The sequence below is a fragment of the Salvelinus sp. IW2-2015 genome, linkage group LG36 (assembly GCF_002910315.2).
Source record: "Salvelinus sp. IW2-2015 linkage group LG36, ASM291031v2, whole genome shotgun sequence".
Taxonomy (NCBI): Eukaryota; Metazoa; Chordata; class Actinopteri; order Salmoniformes; family Salmonidae; genus Salvelinus; species Salvelinus sp. IW2-2015.
In genome coordinates this window covers 10,125,949-10,144,272 of record NC_036875.1, presented here as the reverse complement: position 1 = coordinate 10,144,272, position 18,324 = coordinate 10,125,949, and the positions used below count along the sequence as shown (strand labels likewise).

At 39.5% G+C, this 18,324-nt stretch overlaps 1 protein-coding gene across 2 annotated transcripts; it reads right to left on the bottom strand.

Moving 5' to 3' along the window:
• Nucleotides 1-10,623: 10,623 nt before the first annotated feature.
• Nucleotides 10,624-17,238, bottom strand: LOC111959858 (TRAF family member-associated NF-kappa-B activator). 2 transcript variants are annotated; one of them, XM_023981688.2, is made up of 8 exons: nucleotides 17,108-17,238; nucleotides 15,733-15,874; nucleotides 15,279-15,390; nucleotides 14,900-15,009; nucleotides 13,811-13,884; nucleotides 13,611-13,729; nucleotides 12,757-13,049; nucleotides 10,624-10,745 (listed from the first exon to the last, which is right to left on the bottom strand). In XM_023981688.2, the coding sequence occupies exons 2-8, from the start codon at nucleotides 15,829-15,831 to the stop codon at nucleotides 10,722-10,724; spliced, it is 831 nt and encodes a 276-aa protein (XP_023837456.1). In that variant the 5' UTR covers nucleotides 15,832-15,874; nucleotides 17,108-17,238; the 3' UTR covers nucleotides 10,624-10,721. The 2 variants fall into 2 exon arrangements, with proteins under 2 accessions (XP_023837456.1, XP_023837455.1); XM_023981687.2 differs by lacking the exon at nucleotides 10,624-10,745 and adding an exon at nucleotides 11,040-11,332.
• Nucleotides 17,239-18,324: the final 1,086 nt, after the last annotated feature.

The following is an 18,324-nucleotide window of genomic DNA, read 5'->3' as shown; positions in this document are numbered from 1 at the left end:
AAGAGATGCATTTACCAAAGAGCACTATAGTAAGCTAGTACGATATTCATTTCAACGCTATAGGATTTTCTACATGTGCTTTGCCAAGCTAAATCACTAATGTGTATTATAAAGGATTATCGGGCTAGGAGTGTAGTGTAGAAAAGGGCTAATGTTCCAACTAAAATGTATTTTATCACCTGCTAGTGACCTGTTATCAACTGTTCAGTTTGTTGCTAGTCTCTTAATTTTTTTTACTGAACTGTGTTATTTCTGCTGCCATGCACGGTCAGACGTCTACAAGTGAAGAACATTGGCTACTGTCCCTAGTGGCATAAAACATTCAGGCTAACTCTACTTTTTAAGCCATACTTTTTAAGCCATTTCTGATGAAAAGCATAAGGAAATTAAACTGACTTATGCCAAATGAATATCACTGAATCGCTGAGATTGTGGGGCTGATGTTTGTAACGTTGAAATTATTTATAAAACATCAATTTCATTTTAAGAGTACCCATGCCATGAAGTGTGCAAATTTCCCTTCAGCCTCCCCAGAGAGTTTCTATGCACTGGGCCTAAATCAAATGATGAAGAAAAACCTCCAGTATCCTCAGCATTGTCCTTCTAATAGATCAAAACAAGCATGCAAGTAGAAGCGACAATGCTACAACCCCAATATCTGCAAAGAGGCTGTGGATAACACATAGCTCAAATCAAATTGTAATAACATTTGCTTTGTGATAGTGAAACCAGTAGTATATAGTGAAACAATAATTTTTCTATTTTTCAACTGAATGTTGGCTTTTTTTTTCTCCTGAAAATGACAATCATTTATATATTTTGTGACAAAAACAATCATATTCACAGCAAATGAGTGGATATTGCGTAACACCGAGATATATATTACGTGTACAATCAGAAAATACACAATTCTCAGGCAAAGTGCCGAAGAGATGATATTTTTGAAAATGGGAGCAAACAGCCGATTGTCGTCTTAATTAAAGTAGCAAGCAACAACAGCTGGCCAACACACGGCTCATTGGGAATGCAGTGTGAAAAGAGAGGCCCACAGATTATCGCTTTAACTCATGTTGAATTTATCCTGGAGCAATACAGTCCGAGTCCCTCTCTGTCAAAGAAATAGTGACTGATAAAAGCTGGTATCCAACCCCAAAAAGCATAGCCAGAAATAACACAGCCACACAGTCACTGCACAAAATGGCTGAGTGAACGCTCGAGAGTGAAAGCATTAGAGACATCTTCAATATGTTTAGCACAGCTTCACAGCAGCGCAATATCATCGGTTTATGGCCATTAATACTTCAGGACCCCATCTCTAAGTGAAGTTAACAACGAGGTGTTCACGCAACAACCAAACATGATATGCTTAACCCTTGGAGTAATTCCAAACTTCAGGAAGAATATCTGCGCCGGCTCTTTAGGCCTACACACAATACATTTGATAATAGTAAAAAAAGAAGCAAAGCAATAGAAGCAGACAAACAGTGTCCTTGCCATTCAACTGTGAGAGGTAGCCCTCAGCCAATTTCTGTGTGCTGTATAGTGCGTCTCACTCTTTCCTCCTCCCCATGGCAAAGTGAAATGGAATTGCCTCTCACATTCACAGACAGCTCTGTGAAGGTGACAATAGAGCTATACTCCCTGCTGTCTGCAGACAGGAAACAGGAAAGTGGCATATGGGGCCAGGAACCAAGTAGAAAGGAGAGGCAACCAGGCGAGGGAGGAAACCAAAGGAAAGGTTAATGATCATTTCTGAATTGTACAGGGAGAAACTACGCTCTAAGTTGAGAGGAAAGTAATGTGACATGATTGGCAGACTGACTCACGTCTCTTCCCTATAACAAACAGCCACAGGTGAAAAAAACAGTAATATCTTCATCTTCTTGGGTGCTGGTTTAAAAACCAAACTATGACAGTAATGTAGGCTGATGAAATGTCAAATTGTTTTGACATTGAATCAACTAGATGTCCTGAAACTGAAGGATCAACATAGCATTGGATTTCTCTCAAGTAAAAATCACTATGTTTAAGTTACATGTTACAAATGAACCATTGCATAGAGTAAATAATACAGAATTAGACCGTGTCACATTGCCTCTCATGTGGACATGAGAGGTCAAAGGGCGAAGGTGAGGAATAGAAGCATACCTGGTAGATATACACTCTGGAAGGGCTCCGCCATCACCATGGCACCACCTGCATGCTCCGACAAGAACCTCTGCTAGCTGTTAGTATGGTCTCCAGACAGCCTGCAGTTACAACCAAAATGGCTTTGATAGCCAGTCACCAGCACCATCTCAGGCCTGCAGCACAAGAAGGACTTACGAGGAGCTGTGCCAATCCGTAAATGACCGGGCACCTGCAGCAATATTTTATAAATTGAGCAGGTGGGTATGATGAAAAATGTAGGGTGGGGGAAAAAAACGAACAAAGGACATTTAGAGATGTTTTTTACAACATGCCTGATGGAAAACATGAGAATGAGCGCTGCGAGTGGATTACAGAAGGTGTGCTTACATTAAGCAGGATGTACATTAGCAGTGGAAGAACTTGCTTTCAATTTTTCACACTGTTACCACACCATGACTGAGACAGTTTGTAGCCTTTCAGCACCCGAGACTGGATATCCACCCTTTAAGGATCAATTAAATCAGCAGTGGGACTAAGGAATCCATCATCAAGCAATTTGCACTGTGTTGCTCTGCTGCTGAGCCTTTGTTCACATTCATTTTTTAATGTTTTTTTTTTCTTTCTACATCAAAGGTATTCGAAGAAGTGTATAACAACTGTTGAAGGGAGCAGAATGGACAATTATTGTAACTGAAATAGATTGAGCTAATCCTCATAAGATGTGCTTTCTATCCTTCTCTAAAACATGACAATACAATGCAATAAAATACAATGCAATACAACGCAACGCAATACACAGATACAGACAAAAACACACTTATTATACCTATTCACAATTATACAAAACTAAGCTGATGTATACTATTCTATAATGATGCACTGCAGTAACAGATGACAACAGATGTCTCCGTGACGTCCTGAATCTGACAGGGAGATCATTGGAACCTGACAAGATAACACTTAAACACGGAGGTGACATGACAGTGTCTTCTGAGCCAGATGGATCGATGCTTAGCTTAGCTCAGCGAGCATCTGAGCAGTTATACGGCAACGTTTATCCGCTTCAATATCAAGTCCTACCTGATTCGGCAGCTCTACATTTAAAAAAAACAATTGAGTAATAATGATGAGGTTCCTTAATCTTCAAACTATAGAATGCCTAGTAAAGGTTCCCTCTCAGAAATGCTTATGGTCTTTTCAAATGTTGACCTCTCAATTACTGCAAGTGAGGTGATGTGACTTGCGTGGCAGTGTTCCTCAGTGGGGCATATGTAGGAAGACTTACACAAATGAGTGTGAGATAGCCAGAACTATAGAAAACAAAAAACATCTGTAAAGCTGCACATTCCTGAGAAATGTAACGATGTCACTGAACAGCATTCGATGTCCCAAAGGGTGAATAATAACATCTTACTGTATTGTCTCTGGTAGCCTAGAGTCAAACCCCGTTTTTTATACATCTAAATCTATGTCCTTAAATCAAAAATCCAATATTTCCTTCAAATATTCAACAGTCGCTTTTTCCCTCTGAGAACTAGGGAGTGTGGTTTAATACTGCAGCTACACAGGGATCTACCAGTGCAGGTCTCTACAGACATGGCAGAGTAGCTCTGGTCTGTTGTGGAGCTATAATGTTTCTGGGCAAGATCATGACACACACAGGGACATTGAGATTGTCCCATAGATCAGGGAGTAGTATCACAACTTGAAATTGCTCCAAATCCAAGCAGTTCTATGCTACACATATTTAGATCAATCTATCGGCCATCTGTTGATCTAAAATCATGGTTCGACTGCCAGTTCTATATGGAACATGATCAGCATGCTTGTATTGTGTAAAACAGTAGCTAGCATATTTGTTTGAAGAAGGCTGGCCTATAAGACACCCACATTTTGTTCGATCTTATGTAATCCTATGGGTTGTGTAAATGCAAAAACCACAGAGACGAACAACGAGAGAAGAAGAAAACAAAAACACATCTCTTCTCGATGCAATGACAGAGCAGGGTCCCTAACTTACAGATCGGGGCACTGGGAGCACTTTGCAGGTTGTTGTCTCAGGTATGACGGGAGATAATTGCGCTTGCTCTCCCCAGATAGAGAAAGGTGTGAAAAAAATATGCAGCCAATTTGTCTTGCGCTGATTTAAAATAGAGGAAAATATAACCTGCATATATTCTGGATCATCTAAAACGGTAAAGACATAGATTGGCAATGACTCAAATTCCAACTACTACTAAACATAAGATCAACCATGAAAGAGATAAAAAGCAAGAAATATATAAATATCCATGATGTTCAATCTAATCACACAGACAAAGAGAGAGTGTGAACATTGGCACAAGATCCACTGATCCATGGGGAATTGGCAGGGATAACAGCAAGCAGGAGCATTACATATGGGTTGCCATTTTCACAACTTTGACAAAGAGAACGCAAAAAGTGCTATCTCTCACTATCCAACACTGTTAAAACAAGAAGCAAGATTACCATCGTAACAAAGACTCCAGGTGAATTAACTAAGCACACTTTGTCAAAAAYAAATAGTGAAGTGAGAGATGGATGTTCCACAGGGATGCAATAATGTTCAGACCAGTCTGAGTGGCAGAGCAAAGAGACTGGGCATTAATGAAGCCATCATCCTCCCACTAATTCAATGAGGTGTCAGTAAGGGAGGTAGCCTGCCAGAATGACTCAGTTCTACCAAAGCCAGATGGTTTCTTAACACCGAATAAATAAATGGATTCGTGTGTAGACCTCTATTGCAGGGTTTGTGTACTTAAAAACAGGACAACAGGATGGTCATCAGAAGGAGAAGAACGTTCTGATCTAATAACCTGGTTAGCATGTGTTCCCAAGGAAAGGTTTCTGCTGCTATTGAAGTTGATTCATGTGTTTACGGCATTTAAAGCTGTTATGTTGACAAAGTGTTAAGACAGGCCTTTGTCAACGTAACTGTACACAGCTCACACCTAAAAGTGCTCTCCACCAAGTCCTTCTCCACCTCACTTTGTTAACATCATTACATAGATCCCTCCACCTTTCCTTATGGTGTGAACTGGCATCAGTTATTTAGCTGTCTTTTAATTATTACATATTGTTAAAATACCTGCTAATGAATTGTGAAACCAAGTGTTATGGTGTGATTGTGGCGGCTCAACTAGAAGGATTCACTACATTTACAGCGGTATGCAAGCACCTTTTTCAATTACAGTCCATCTTTAGGGGTTTTCATTCATTAGGCCAGTAGCTGGTGTGAGGATGTCCACCTTACACATAGACAAAGGTGTTTCTGTGTTTTTTATTTGCCGCCATCATTACAGGCTGAAAGCAGAGGGCCCTCTACCTGCAGAGGGACTCAGAGGAAAACAAAGGAGTGCCCACTGTGATTTTCACCAGGGGCTTGGATATTCACACCTATACGAGTGTTGTTTGTAAGGCTGATAAACGTGTGAAACGTAAGGGGTGGAGTAGAATGGATACTTCATCCAAAGGAAGAGTCTGGATTTTAGGACATAGAAATCAAGAGAATGGTGAGACTCAGATGGTTATTTCTTTATCTCTATGTTAAACAAAAAATAATAAATAATTACAGAGCAGCAGTGTATCTGATACCAAAGTGGTTGTTCTAACTGGAGCTGAACATGGCCATATGGGCAAGTGCAAAAATAGAATGTCCAGGAAGTGCATAAGGATTCATATGGCACATGAAAAAAGACAGCATTTCCAATATTACCAGTCTGATAGTCAATTCCTGAAGATCTCATCAACGAATGGCAGGTTCGTCATGACAGTTAATACAAAGATACCTTGGCGGCAAGATTCTACAAAAGATTCTACAAAAGAAGGATAATTGGTGTTGGCAAATGATTATTCGTTATTACATGCCGGATTTCTAGTCCCTAAAAATAACAAGATCAAAAGGATGAAAACAAAGTGCATGTGAGTTGCTCCTCCTCCCAGCATTGGTGATGTTCAGAGGCAGCCTGTTATTGAAGGTGTTAATTGGCAAATTCAGTAAAAGTCAAGAGCATGTTCCCTGTCGTCCTCGCCCAGCGAGGCTAGGTCATTAAACCGAGAATGGATTCTTTCATGCTGCCTTAACCCTTGAAATGCAAGTTTATTCCACTACCCCCCCCCCCCCCCCCCGCTCCAACCCGCCCCCATGTGTTATAGTGAAAAACAATCTACATCGATGCAACCGAGGGCCATCGAAAGATGAGGAATTTCTTGTAGGCTACGGCTTTCAATCTCACAACCATAATGCAAGACAAGAAATGGCTATCTACCAACAATTCTGCAATTAGGCTCATGATAATCCTTCTAAAACACAGCCATGAGATGTTACTGTATGAGGCCCACTCAACACCATGTCAATAAGGGTCATATTTTTTGGAACTGTTAATAGGTTTGAAAAATGTATCAGACAATGACATTATCAAACTCACATTGACCACTATCTCTGCGAACCGTGTACATATCCAGCCTCCAGGTCCCCTGAAACGGGAGGCTCCTTTGGGGTTCTGGGTGCGATCTCACCACTGCCTCTTGTCATCACTTGCTGTGACTGCCAAATCTGTTCTCCAGAAATCAGGGCTCTCAAATCAGCACCCGAAACAAACACATCACGGAGAGAGGGGCCGTTCCGAGACTTTCCAAAGGCAACAATGGCTTCAACACATGTCATCTGACACGGGTAACTTAGAAACAAGCAGCAAGATGCAGCTCAGCCCATGGCATGAAAACTGCGAGGTGATACTTTGAGTTCACTATGCCAGGAGATTTGGCAGTCCAAAGTGACATTGTGACCAGCCCGCAGATAACTGAATATGGTTCTTTCATGAGTTGTTAATTGTTTGCATGACGTTGATGTTGCGACACTGTTCTGGCCAGGTGGTCTTATTACACTGGCTGGGCATGTGTAAACAGGCATCTAGACTGTAGGCTTTTTTGTTGTTGTTGCAAACAGCACACAAGATTTAAAAATGGGGAAAGGTAAACACATCTAGAAGAAAATGGATAAGAGATTATACAAAGAATCAAACGAATTATTCCAAAACTAGCAGGCAAGGCCTTTGAAGATCACATTATGTGTTAACTGTAGAATATCGTAGAATAATCTTCAGTACGAGGAAGGTTTGCTTTTTTACCTTGCACTAAAAGCAGTAGGAACACATTTGCACCTGTCTGAGTCATAGCATTTCCAACCTGGTGGGTCTGTCTATGTCTGTAAATAAGAAAAGCCAGAGAAAGAAGCCATTGTAAACAATGCAGCAGTCTACTAGTTCAACTTCCCAAATGTTGGTGGTAAGTAAAAGGGTTGATCAAACTTCCTGTTAATTAACACTACATACAAATTCTAGAATCTGTCTTTCTTTTCTAACAAACATTTTMTTTTCTTTTTTCTTCAGATGTTCTGGTAAGCAGTACGGTACAGTAGTACTCTTCAGTGATTGTGATGTGTTAAATCTGTTAAGAGATTGACAAGTGTTCTCGCTAGGGCCATGTTGTCTTTGCTTCAAGCTTGGTGTACATTCCACCCCAATATAGCAGGCGTGATAGCCCTTGAGTAATGTCATGACAGTGTATTGCATATAGTATACCTTACTCTAAACACTATGTACTGTAAGTCTGCCACTAGAGCAATTCCTTTAGTAATTATGAAAATGTCAATGATTATAGAATTGTATTTGGAGTCAAGATATATCATACAATGTAAAAGAACACGCGCACTAGCAGTTCCATTTCAATAGCAGCTATTGTCAAAGGAAGCGAATAATTTACAACAACAAAAATGAACCGCAGATGCTACAATGTGATCATAGAAATCCCTCGTTCAAGTTATATTAGTTTGATAGTTGAATAATAAAAATAAAAACTTCAGATGTACAATCTGCAGATTCCTTTTCTAAGTCGGTTAGAATACAGAGATGTGGTGATACAGGCCACTTGCTGTCTAGGACCTTTTGGCTTATTCATTGGCTGGCAGAACTGGTGCCAGAACAAATATGTCCCCCCCCCCTTCTCTCCTCCAGTTGGAATTGACTGAAGTCCCCTGAAGCTGGTGACTTCCTATTTATCCCTGAACTCTGTACAGCTCAGAATGGCGGTACAGCAGCACTCCTGATTAGCATGCAGTAATGATTGTGAGCTGGGCTCCATTGTTCTAACACCTCCCCTCTCCTCCGCACCAATCTGTCACCGTTCAGCGGGCTAGCGCTGCCTCAAATGCTGCTCTCCACAAATGAGATGGATAATTAGTTGCCCCTCACGAATGCTGCACTCTTCTCACCCCTGATTGCTTTCACCTTTTTGCTCCTGGCAATTTTGACACCTCGTAATCAGCCTGCTGCTTCTCCCTCTCGATCCATATCCATCTTCCTCCTCCTCCTCTTCGATTTTTTTATATTTCCTCCTATGTTCCCTCCAAACATACCTGCCACAGCCGTCACAGCTCACATGGAACAACAAGCTGGCCCAGGTTAGGTACACAAGCTGTTCCCCTCAAGGTGGGCATACAATGGGCTCCCAAGAGCTAAAGTCAGCGTCCTTAGCTCGCTGTCCACATTGCTTTATTAACAAGTGAGTAAACATATCAAATAAAAAAAAATCATAGACCTAGCTGTCAGTGCAGCTTCCCTCTTCCAAATAACAAGCAGTGACAACATAATTATGTGCAAGCATCTGTCGATGATTCCAGAGAGAGAACCATACAGTCTGCACTGTGTTCAACTCTTCACAGATTTACAAGGCAGCATCATTAGGGAGATGGGTTATTTGTATTTGCTACATTTTTTCTGAATAAATTCTCTCTATCCTTCACTGTCCATAATTTGATGTGAAAATTCTGCAATTTATGTTCATCCAAGTTAGACATAGCACATTATGCTTGGCACATTGTACATGACCAAAATGTAATATTCAGCTTTGTAAATACAGCACTAGGACATGTTGTTTCAGCTATTTCACCCTCTAAGATAATGTATTGTTGTTGTATTTGTGTGGTACTAATGTCTTCCTCTTCCCTTGTCCACGTGAACAGCAACAAATTATTATAATAATCTATTAGCATATGTCAAAGAGGATGAATAGGCTCTGCTCTTTCTTTTGATATCAACGCCTGCTCACTTTTGGTTTCTCCTTCATCACGGAAGATTTGAACATAACCATGAAGATTGGTGAAGTTATATATAAATCAGGCAATAATGTCAGTGATAAAGCAAAGGCCATATTCTGTGATTATCAAATCCTTAAGACTCGACTCAATATGATTAAAAATAATGTATGATATTCAAAATAATGTAAAATATATTAAAATAGCTATGAAGTATCCACCGGTGTCAAGTAAAGCATGTAAAATGGGATTAATAACAGACCCTGTTTGCAGTCTTCACACCAGCTCATCTAGACAGCACAAGTGTTACTAGCCCATATCCGAAGGGCTGCAAGGTCGTTACTGCACACAAATGTTTTAATACACGTATTTCCCCTACTTCACCAAGACATCATCACACAAGAGAGTAAAAATGACTACAATTGTTTGCAAAGCTGTGAATAAATATTGCCGAAGTCAAAAGCTATTTGTACACTCTTAGAAAAAAATGGTGCTAGCTAGAACCTAAAAGGGTTCTTCAGCTGTCCCCATAGGAGAACCCTTTGAAGAACCCCTTTTGATTCCAGGTAGAACCCTTTTGGGTTCTATGTGGGACCTTTTCCAGAGGGTTCTACATGGAACCTGAAAGGGTTCTACCTGGAACAAAAAATGGGTTCTCCCTGGAACCAAAAATGATTATCCTATGGGGACAGCTAAAAAAAAAACTTTGGGGACCCTTTTTTCTAAGCATGTAGGCAAGAGGCTAGGTCTCATCGTGAAAATCGACTGTGTTGCTAACAGCTTGTGTATTGGTATACCGTTACTAGCTGGTCAGATATAATTAAAGACTATAAAATTAAAGACTATCAAATGTAAAATGTATTAATGTAAACCAACCCATAAAAGAGGAGCGGGGGAGTGCAAAATCATGTTCAAGCGTCTATTCATCTGTTAATAAAGTACCACCTATCATCTGAAGATGTATAAGACTAATATTGTCAAGGATAAAAACATTGATCTACAAATTGCAAGATAATTTGTCATGTAATTGAAGAACTGAACCGGTACCTGATATTATGTGGAGTAACACATAGTTTAATTAACCTGTTTACCTGCACAAATCTGCTTTCAATGACCATATGGTGTTATAAATTATAACATTGTTTTAATTAAATGGAATTATTTCATATTCTGCACTAAGCATACCATGCAGCTGCTACCAATTACAAAAGCTAATTTAGCCAATTAGTATTTATGTATAGCCTACTTTTAATAAAAACGCCTGTGACCAGTATTTCATAAACCAACTTGTGCACAGCATAATCATTTAGACAGAAATCATCACTATGAATTGATAAGCAAAACATTATGCTGGCATATGTATTTTGGATTGAAATATTACTATATGCCATAAAATAACCGCACATTTATCTATACTTGTAATTTGCATGACTCGCACATTTCCAGATCCACTTGGAGAATCAAAGTGGATGCATCTTCAAAGATCTCGGTGAATGTTCCCCTGAAAATACAGTATCAATGTATTACTGCTTTGGGGGACAAATGTAGGCACCATGCATGCCATTAAAATCCTTGTGTATAATCAAAAAACATTAAATAATGTGTGAAAAATCATGATTAAATGTTTGCTTTATTACACTCAGACCGATACTGTACAATATCATTTCATAGGTCGACGTACAATTTCCAAGTAATATTTTAAGACAAAACTGTAAAACTGTACCATTAACCTCTTACAAATTAAATAAATGATTGAGAGTGGATTCAAGTCCCAAAACGCCAGTGTCATGTGACATCCAGCAGAGTGCGTGTAATTCATGGCGTGGCAACAAAGACATGAATTAACCATGAATCAACCCTAGAGTTGTTGTATTGGGCAGCCACTGTCTGCTAGTGTCAATTGCTGGCTTCACTCTCGCTCTGGCAATGAGTATAAAGGTGGCTGTGCATGTGCTCTTCGGGAACTACCACGTTGCAGTAGGTACATATATCAGGGCTGTTGTTGTTCATCTGTTGTTGCTGTTCCGCACTCACGGCCTGCGCTGCTGTTGCTGTAGTAGCGTCGCAAAGCTCAGGGCGCCTTGGGGGCTACATGGAAGGACAAACACACCACTTTATACTCTAGAATTCATACACTTAGCATTGCTTACACTCACCCACTTACAGCATGGTAGGTCATGTGCTTGCGTCTTTCACTGAGGAAAGATCTGTTGCTCCGGGGGAATACAAGCAAAGCATTGTCCAACTTGAACCCGCTTTCTCAACATCCATAGTTCCTGCCCACGACTTGTACTATTGTAATGCTGTATATTTGCTACAGTAGGATTGAATAGTTATTCGTTTCTGCCATTCGTGATAAATTAGAAACGGAGAAACCAACCAATGACATGATCTAATAGCAAAATAAAATCTACCATCAGTGTGGGTGTTCTACCACTATTTACCATACCAGACACACGTCTCAACAAAGGTGTATTTCTTCAGTGTATTTTCTTTTTTGTTGTTGTTATTTTTATTAATTAAATGTATTAGATATTTTTTAATCTCTTAATAAAAAAAAATTCTCCACAATTTCGTGGTATCCAATTGGTGGTTACAGTCTTGTCTCATCATGTTATCCAGGTGTACGGAGGAAACACCGTACACCTGGCGACCGTGTCAGCGYGCACTGCTCCCGGCTCGCCACAGAAGTTGCTAGTGCGCGATGGCAAGGACATCCTTGCCGGCCAAACCCTCCCCTAACTCGCACGACCAATTGTGCGCCGCCCCATGGGTCTACCGGTCGTGGCCGGCTGCGACAGAGCCTGGACTCGAACCCAGACTCTCTAGTGGCACAGACCACTGCGCCCCTCAGGAGGTCCTTCGGTGTATTTTCTAACAAAAAGCATGGTCTTATATAATACTCAAAAAAGGTCAGATGACCTTCTGAAAATTCTAAAGAATACTACGTGACAGGTAAGATCAATTTGACGTATACTGAAAAAATAAATAAAAGCAATACTGCCTCTATCATTCTGCATTCACGACCTCACAGGTGTGAACAGTTGTACTGATACTGGTAATCATAAAATATACATTCCTTTGGTTCTGAGATCAACATGGACTTGTATAACCAACTACAAAATTGAATGGCATGAAAGCATTATCATCTAAAACAATTGGTGTGTTTTATGATCATTTGTAATAACTATGTAACATGCATTGTTGTACACATAGGCCTATCATAGCTTATTGTGATGAACAACTTTCAGAGACTTGCCACACTTGTGTCGATGTGTGAGGTTGCCTTGTACTATTTATACGCTTTCTCTCTCCCATTCGTTTGCCAGAAAAAAAATCAGTAGTTGAGAGTTTCCTAATTTTACCTGCAAATAAAGGAATGAGCATTTCCTGTCAACCTCACCTGCTGGTGTCCACGCACACTCTTGTGTGAGAGCGACATGGAGGGGGAGGGAGGGTGAGAGACAGAGGTAGTATACAGGAATGGGATGGCCAGCTCTATAGACGGTTACCTCTATGACAGCAGGGAAAGTGCTGACTCCTGCCCTTGGCATGGACAGGTCAATGCGTTTTTCCGGAGCGCTGTTCAGGAACTCGTATTCACTGTCTGTGGAGGGGGGGAACTTGATGCTGAGTGTGGTGAAGGAGTCCACTTGGTTCGTGTCCTCGGGGCTTGCACCGCGGGATGCCAGGGACATGGGCGGGTGCTGGAGGTCGACCCCTGGCCTCAAGGCTGAGGGGAAGGGCCTCTCCGCCTGCTCCACGGCCACGTCTGTACACTGAATGGGCATGGAGAACTGCTGCTCTGTCGAATGTCATACACAATGCTTTCATCATACTGTTTCTGTAACATATCGACATTCACTTACAACATTTAGATATTACGTTTTCCCATTGAGTAGCAATTAGTTCAAGTAATAATGAATAATGTAAAGAATATTTTCACTTTTATTTTCAATAAGTATAAATACACACGGTAAGTATAATATGATTGTAGTTTTTTTCATTCCCATCATTATATAACTAACCAGCGCTACATCACAGCATGTGTCTGTGGAATAATTCAACATATTTATCTGCTCATTCTTTTCCACACAGGTGGAGGGCCATGATTAAATAGGCAACAAGGCATTAATGTACGGTTCTGCTTAAGGTGTTGATATCTCATTGTATATAGGAACAAAGCTAAAGCTGACATATATAATTACTAATATCGTGTTATGACATATCCAAAGCAATTGTAGCTCAACATATTTTYTCTATTGTAATTAAATTAGAGTACATCAGTTCAGGCCTTGGGTTCCTTTCAACAGTGCTGGAATAATAAGCAAATTCCAAATTACTATTGTGCAGACTTTAATATTACCATTTGCCATGTCATTTCCTCTGTAGATTTTTTTCAGGTGATCTTTTTGTCTCTGGGTTAATGTACGTATCTGCTGGAATTTCCCCCGAAGAGCTTGAAACACTTCAAGAACATCTTTACTGAGAGACAAAGAAATGCAAGTAAAATAACTGCTTTTCATCCAAAAAATGAAGAAAAGACGCACATACTAATGCACATACTTCTCAAAACTGCTGGCTACTGGTGCTGTGTGTGGTGAAGATGACACAATCACAGCAGTTTCCATATTTTCCTTCTGAAAAACAGACACACATGGCATGAAGGACTTACACAGCAGGAAATATCAACCTTACTATTATTATACACTATCCAAATTGAATACTAAAATTACATATTTTTCTGCATAATGTGATCATTTCATAAATCAACATTTGTATGTCATAAAAGTCATATACTGTAACAATAATTATGACAATTATACATTCTAACAAAAAAAATCATGGGTGATGCCTTGTGATSTAAGTTATTAGGGAATTACTTCTCAACAATAAAGCTGGCGGTTCTATAAAGCTGATGACTATGGGGCGGCAGGCAGCCTAGTGTTTAGAGCGTTGGACTAGTATCCGTAAAGGTTGCAAGATCGAATCCCCGAGCTGACAAGGTACAAATCTGTCGTTCTGCCCCTGAACAAGGCAGTTAACTGTCCCTAGGCCGTCATTGAAAATAAGAATTTGTTCTTAACTGACTTTCCTATTTAAATAAAGGTAAAATAAAAATAAATGGCCTCAGACCCTGAGGGTTGGTGATGCTATCCTCTAGCGCCACCTGTTGATGAAAGATAGTATGTGTGTGTTCATTCTATTAAAATGATCCCCAATGAGGAGTTTTGATTATATTACAATATTACGAATTAATCATTTTTAAAAACATTGATGTTATCCAGCTATAAATGTATTACAGAAAAGCAACAAGATGAATGATGGCCTATGTCACACGAAGTGGATCTATTGTATTGTGCATTGAGCTCTGATACAGCTATCAGGGCTTGAAGATACAGAACAGTATCTACAAGCAAATGTATGATTTATGAACAATAACGTCTGTGTGTGCGTGTGCGTGTGTATGTGTGAGAGAAGATATTGAGCTTTTTTGAGAGATTTGAGAGAAAACAAATGTTACGAGGCAGCCAATGGGGATGTCATGTTTGCACCCCAACACGTCCTTGCATCTACATCCTATTTGTAAACATAAATAAACAAGATCTAACTCTAATCTCGTGTGGATTGTTTGATTGTGTTAAACATATCTACCAAGTAATGAATCTTCCTCAAGGAGCTTCCTGGGTTGTCAAAGAGAGGGTTGGAAGGAGACAAGGTTTCTTCTTCCTGTTTTCTAGGAGCAGCCTCACCTTTGACCTCTCCTAAGAATCAAATAAGAGAGGAAATATAATGTAACCTAACTACTTAGTCAACACAGAAAATCTAATTTGCAATGTCCTGAAACAACAATAATATTTATTACAGCACAATTTATCTCCCGGGGAATAGACAATGCAACGGTATGCCTGGATGTTCCCAATGTAGGCATCTCGTTTCTTTCACTGGAGATGAACTGTGAGGTATAGAATATGTCAGAAAATGTCATCATGCAAACAATTCTATTGAGAAAACAGCTATGCTTGTCACTTACCTGAGGGTTGCTTAGTTGCTGATATCAACTGAGCTTTGAGTTTCGAAATCAACTGCTGCTGGTCTTCTATCTGTTCCTGAAGTTTCTGAGTGTGCCGTTCATAATTTACATTCTGCAAATGTAAAACTTCCGTTACATATGAATCGTGAACGGCATCACTTACTAGTAGCTAGCCTTTTGTGTCCTTTATAGTTTGTTACTATGTAATGATCATGTATTTCATTATATCGAAGCACTGTATGGAAAGCTATACCACATCTCACTGGACGGAGTTCAAGTCTCATAAGTGAATTAGAAGAGTTGGGGCCGGATTCCCAGACCCAGATTAAGTCTAGTCCTGGAATAAAATGTACATTCAGTGGAGACTATCCATTAAAATACATTTATAGTCCAGGACTAGGCTTTCTGGGAAACTGACCATTTGTTTTTTATCACTGTGCATAAGGTGTAATACCATCTGCTGTAGTTCCTTTTTGGCATTGTCTCTCTCGATAGAGGCCTGGCGGTAAGCTTCATAGGCCTTGTTGAGTTGATCTCCAATATTCCTCTCCATGCTGTGTGCTCCACGATCATCACTGACACAGCAGTCATGAGGCCTGGCGCAACATATCACACAACCAAAGTTTAGGGGCACAATACAGCATTAAAGCACATCATCACATAATTTGCTGTAAGAAAACCCTATTAATCACCTAACTTGGACAAACACTTGAATAAAACTGAAAACCCCCAAGTCATCCTCTCTCATCATGACACTGGGGCCAGTGCGTACTTCTCTTTTACACCTGTCCTTGTTAATTTGAGAAATTCAAAAGATCAACATTTCTGGTTGATTATACAGGTGTCCTAAGTAAAAACAGCTTCTTAATGAAAACAAACAAACATCCAAAATATGTACAGAAAAAAAACAGTTAGGAATAAAAATATAAACTGATTAAATCAATTGACATTTATGCGAAATTGAATATTAGTCTTTTTTTTTTAAACAAGTACAGTGCTGTGTACCAATACATGAATTTACATTATTGAATGCCATGGTTTGTTACTAGTCAATTAATCTTTGGTCATACGTGAGAAATGCCTGCAATCACTGTAATAAACAAATGTGTGGAAAATATGAGATATTCACAATCATTTTGTGCACTGAGAAGATGTTAATAGATTGAATCAAGTATAATGGCATATATTTTGGGTAAACACACCTCAATGTGGTTGCCCATTATTAATGATAGCTAATGAACAATAACAAATAGCCCATCTCTTCTTTCAAAAAAGTTGTATTATGCCATGATCAATACATTAAGCTACTAATATGATAAAGTCAACAGCCAATGACCTAAAATGGGAAGCTATGACAGATCTAATACTTTTAAAAGCAGTTGGGGTTTGTTTTTCTGGGTGTCCTGAATATATTTTTTTCAGACTTCTGATAGTGAACTGAGCATGGTACTACTCTGATATGATTGGTTACTTCGTTTGAACACACAGCTAATCCAATTCTCCATCTAGTCATTTATTTGAATAAACACCCGTTTAAGACAGTACAATAGTAGTCACTGTATGTCACTGATTGCATACCAAAGTGCATGATACTATGAAGACACATGCTAGCCTGAAGCAACCTAATAGTTATACATTGTAGCACGAACTGGCTACATCATATAACGTCGACCTTCATTGGCGAATGTACAAAATCGTTCCGGTACAGTTCCGTTTTTTGTATCGAGCAGTGTCAATAGTTGAATAGTTGAGTAAGTTTGATACCCAACCAGACACTCGTTGAGCTCGCCTCGACTTTCGTATCTGACTGTATAATTGCAGTATCTTACCTTCATTCGAATATGTCCAAATTATTGTTTTGATACTGCGAAAAGTTCTTATTCTTCAGGTGGCCTACATTTACTACGTGCGGGAGTGGTGTATTTCATTCAAATGTTCATTGTACATGCATTTTAACGCTTGGGGAACTTCCCTCGGGGAATCCCCGAGCCTAGTAGACTTCCGCCTTGCTGGACTGACCAATCATCTTTGAGGTAGTGAGTTCTTGCTGGGTGCTTAGCAAGTTGAGGGTTCTTCTTGCTGCCTACACGTCTGCAACGTTGTGCACGTAAAAAGTAATCAGATAAAACAAAGTTAAGTGTCAGAAATGTATGTGTTGATTTTATTGTCAGCTTCTCTGATGAGTGTTTTCTCACACTGTTGAACTTAGCTAAATTCAGCAGAAAACAACATTTCAGCCTCATTAGTGTAAAAGTTTTTTTGCTTAAATTGTGACCACTAGGTCTCTGATAGATAACGTGTATAGTAAAATATTAAAATAGACATGTTGCTCTTTGCAAAAAATAAGTATCACTAGCTGAGATATTCAGATGACCATATCATAAGCACTATTGATTTAGTAAACTTTATAGTTATTTTTAATGATTCAGACAGAAAGGTGGGGGCATGTCACTGTGTACTGCTGCCTACAGCAAATAATCTGCTTTCATTGCATAACATAGTACACAAATATATCAGCATCCAGCTGTAGGCCAAGTTGGAAGATCTACTCTTTTTTTCCCACAATATGCAATTACACATTTATTAAATGTATTAATGCAATCATAACTCATGAGTATTTTGCTGTTTCACACATTCATTGAATAAGTTCATTTGTGCAGAACTGCAAAAGGAAAATGGGACAGTGCCAAGTCCAATAGTGACCAACAGAGGGCAGGTAGTTGCCTTCAAATACATTCTGTATTGAAGAATAATATATCTTACCATGGTCATCATTATTAAGGGGTTTCCTTAAGGCACTGTCAAAACAGTAAAAAAAAAAGTCCCTCTGTGAGACAGTCCAATGGCCAAGAGAGATCGCAGGAAGGCACTGAACAACAGTCTTTCAGGTGAAGTCGTGTTTTATTTACAGCAATGTGTAGACGTAGGCAGTCAACTTGATATTAATGGATCCAGAAAAATAATAAAAGCTCAAATATAAAACTGTCTAACAAACACTATTCACAGTTATAACTACAGCTATTTACTATAGGCTAATGACTCTCAT

Coding starts and splice junctions, on each gene's coding strand:
- LOC111959858 (XM_023981687.2), bottom strand. CDS start 15,831: ATGGAGAGGAATATTGGAGATCAACTCAACAAGGCCTATGAAGCTTAC. Junction 15,391..15,732: donor AAAAGGAACTACAGCAGATG/GTATTACACCTT, acceptor TTACATTTGCAG/AATGTAAATTATGAACGGCA. Junction 13,730..13,810: donor GTAGCCAGCAGTTTTGAGAA/GTATGTGCATTA, acceptor TTTGTCTCTCAG/TAAAGATGTTCTTGAAGTGT.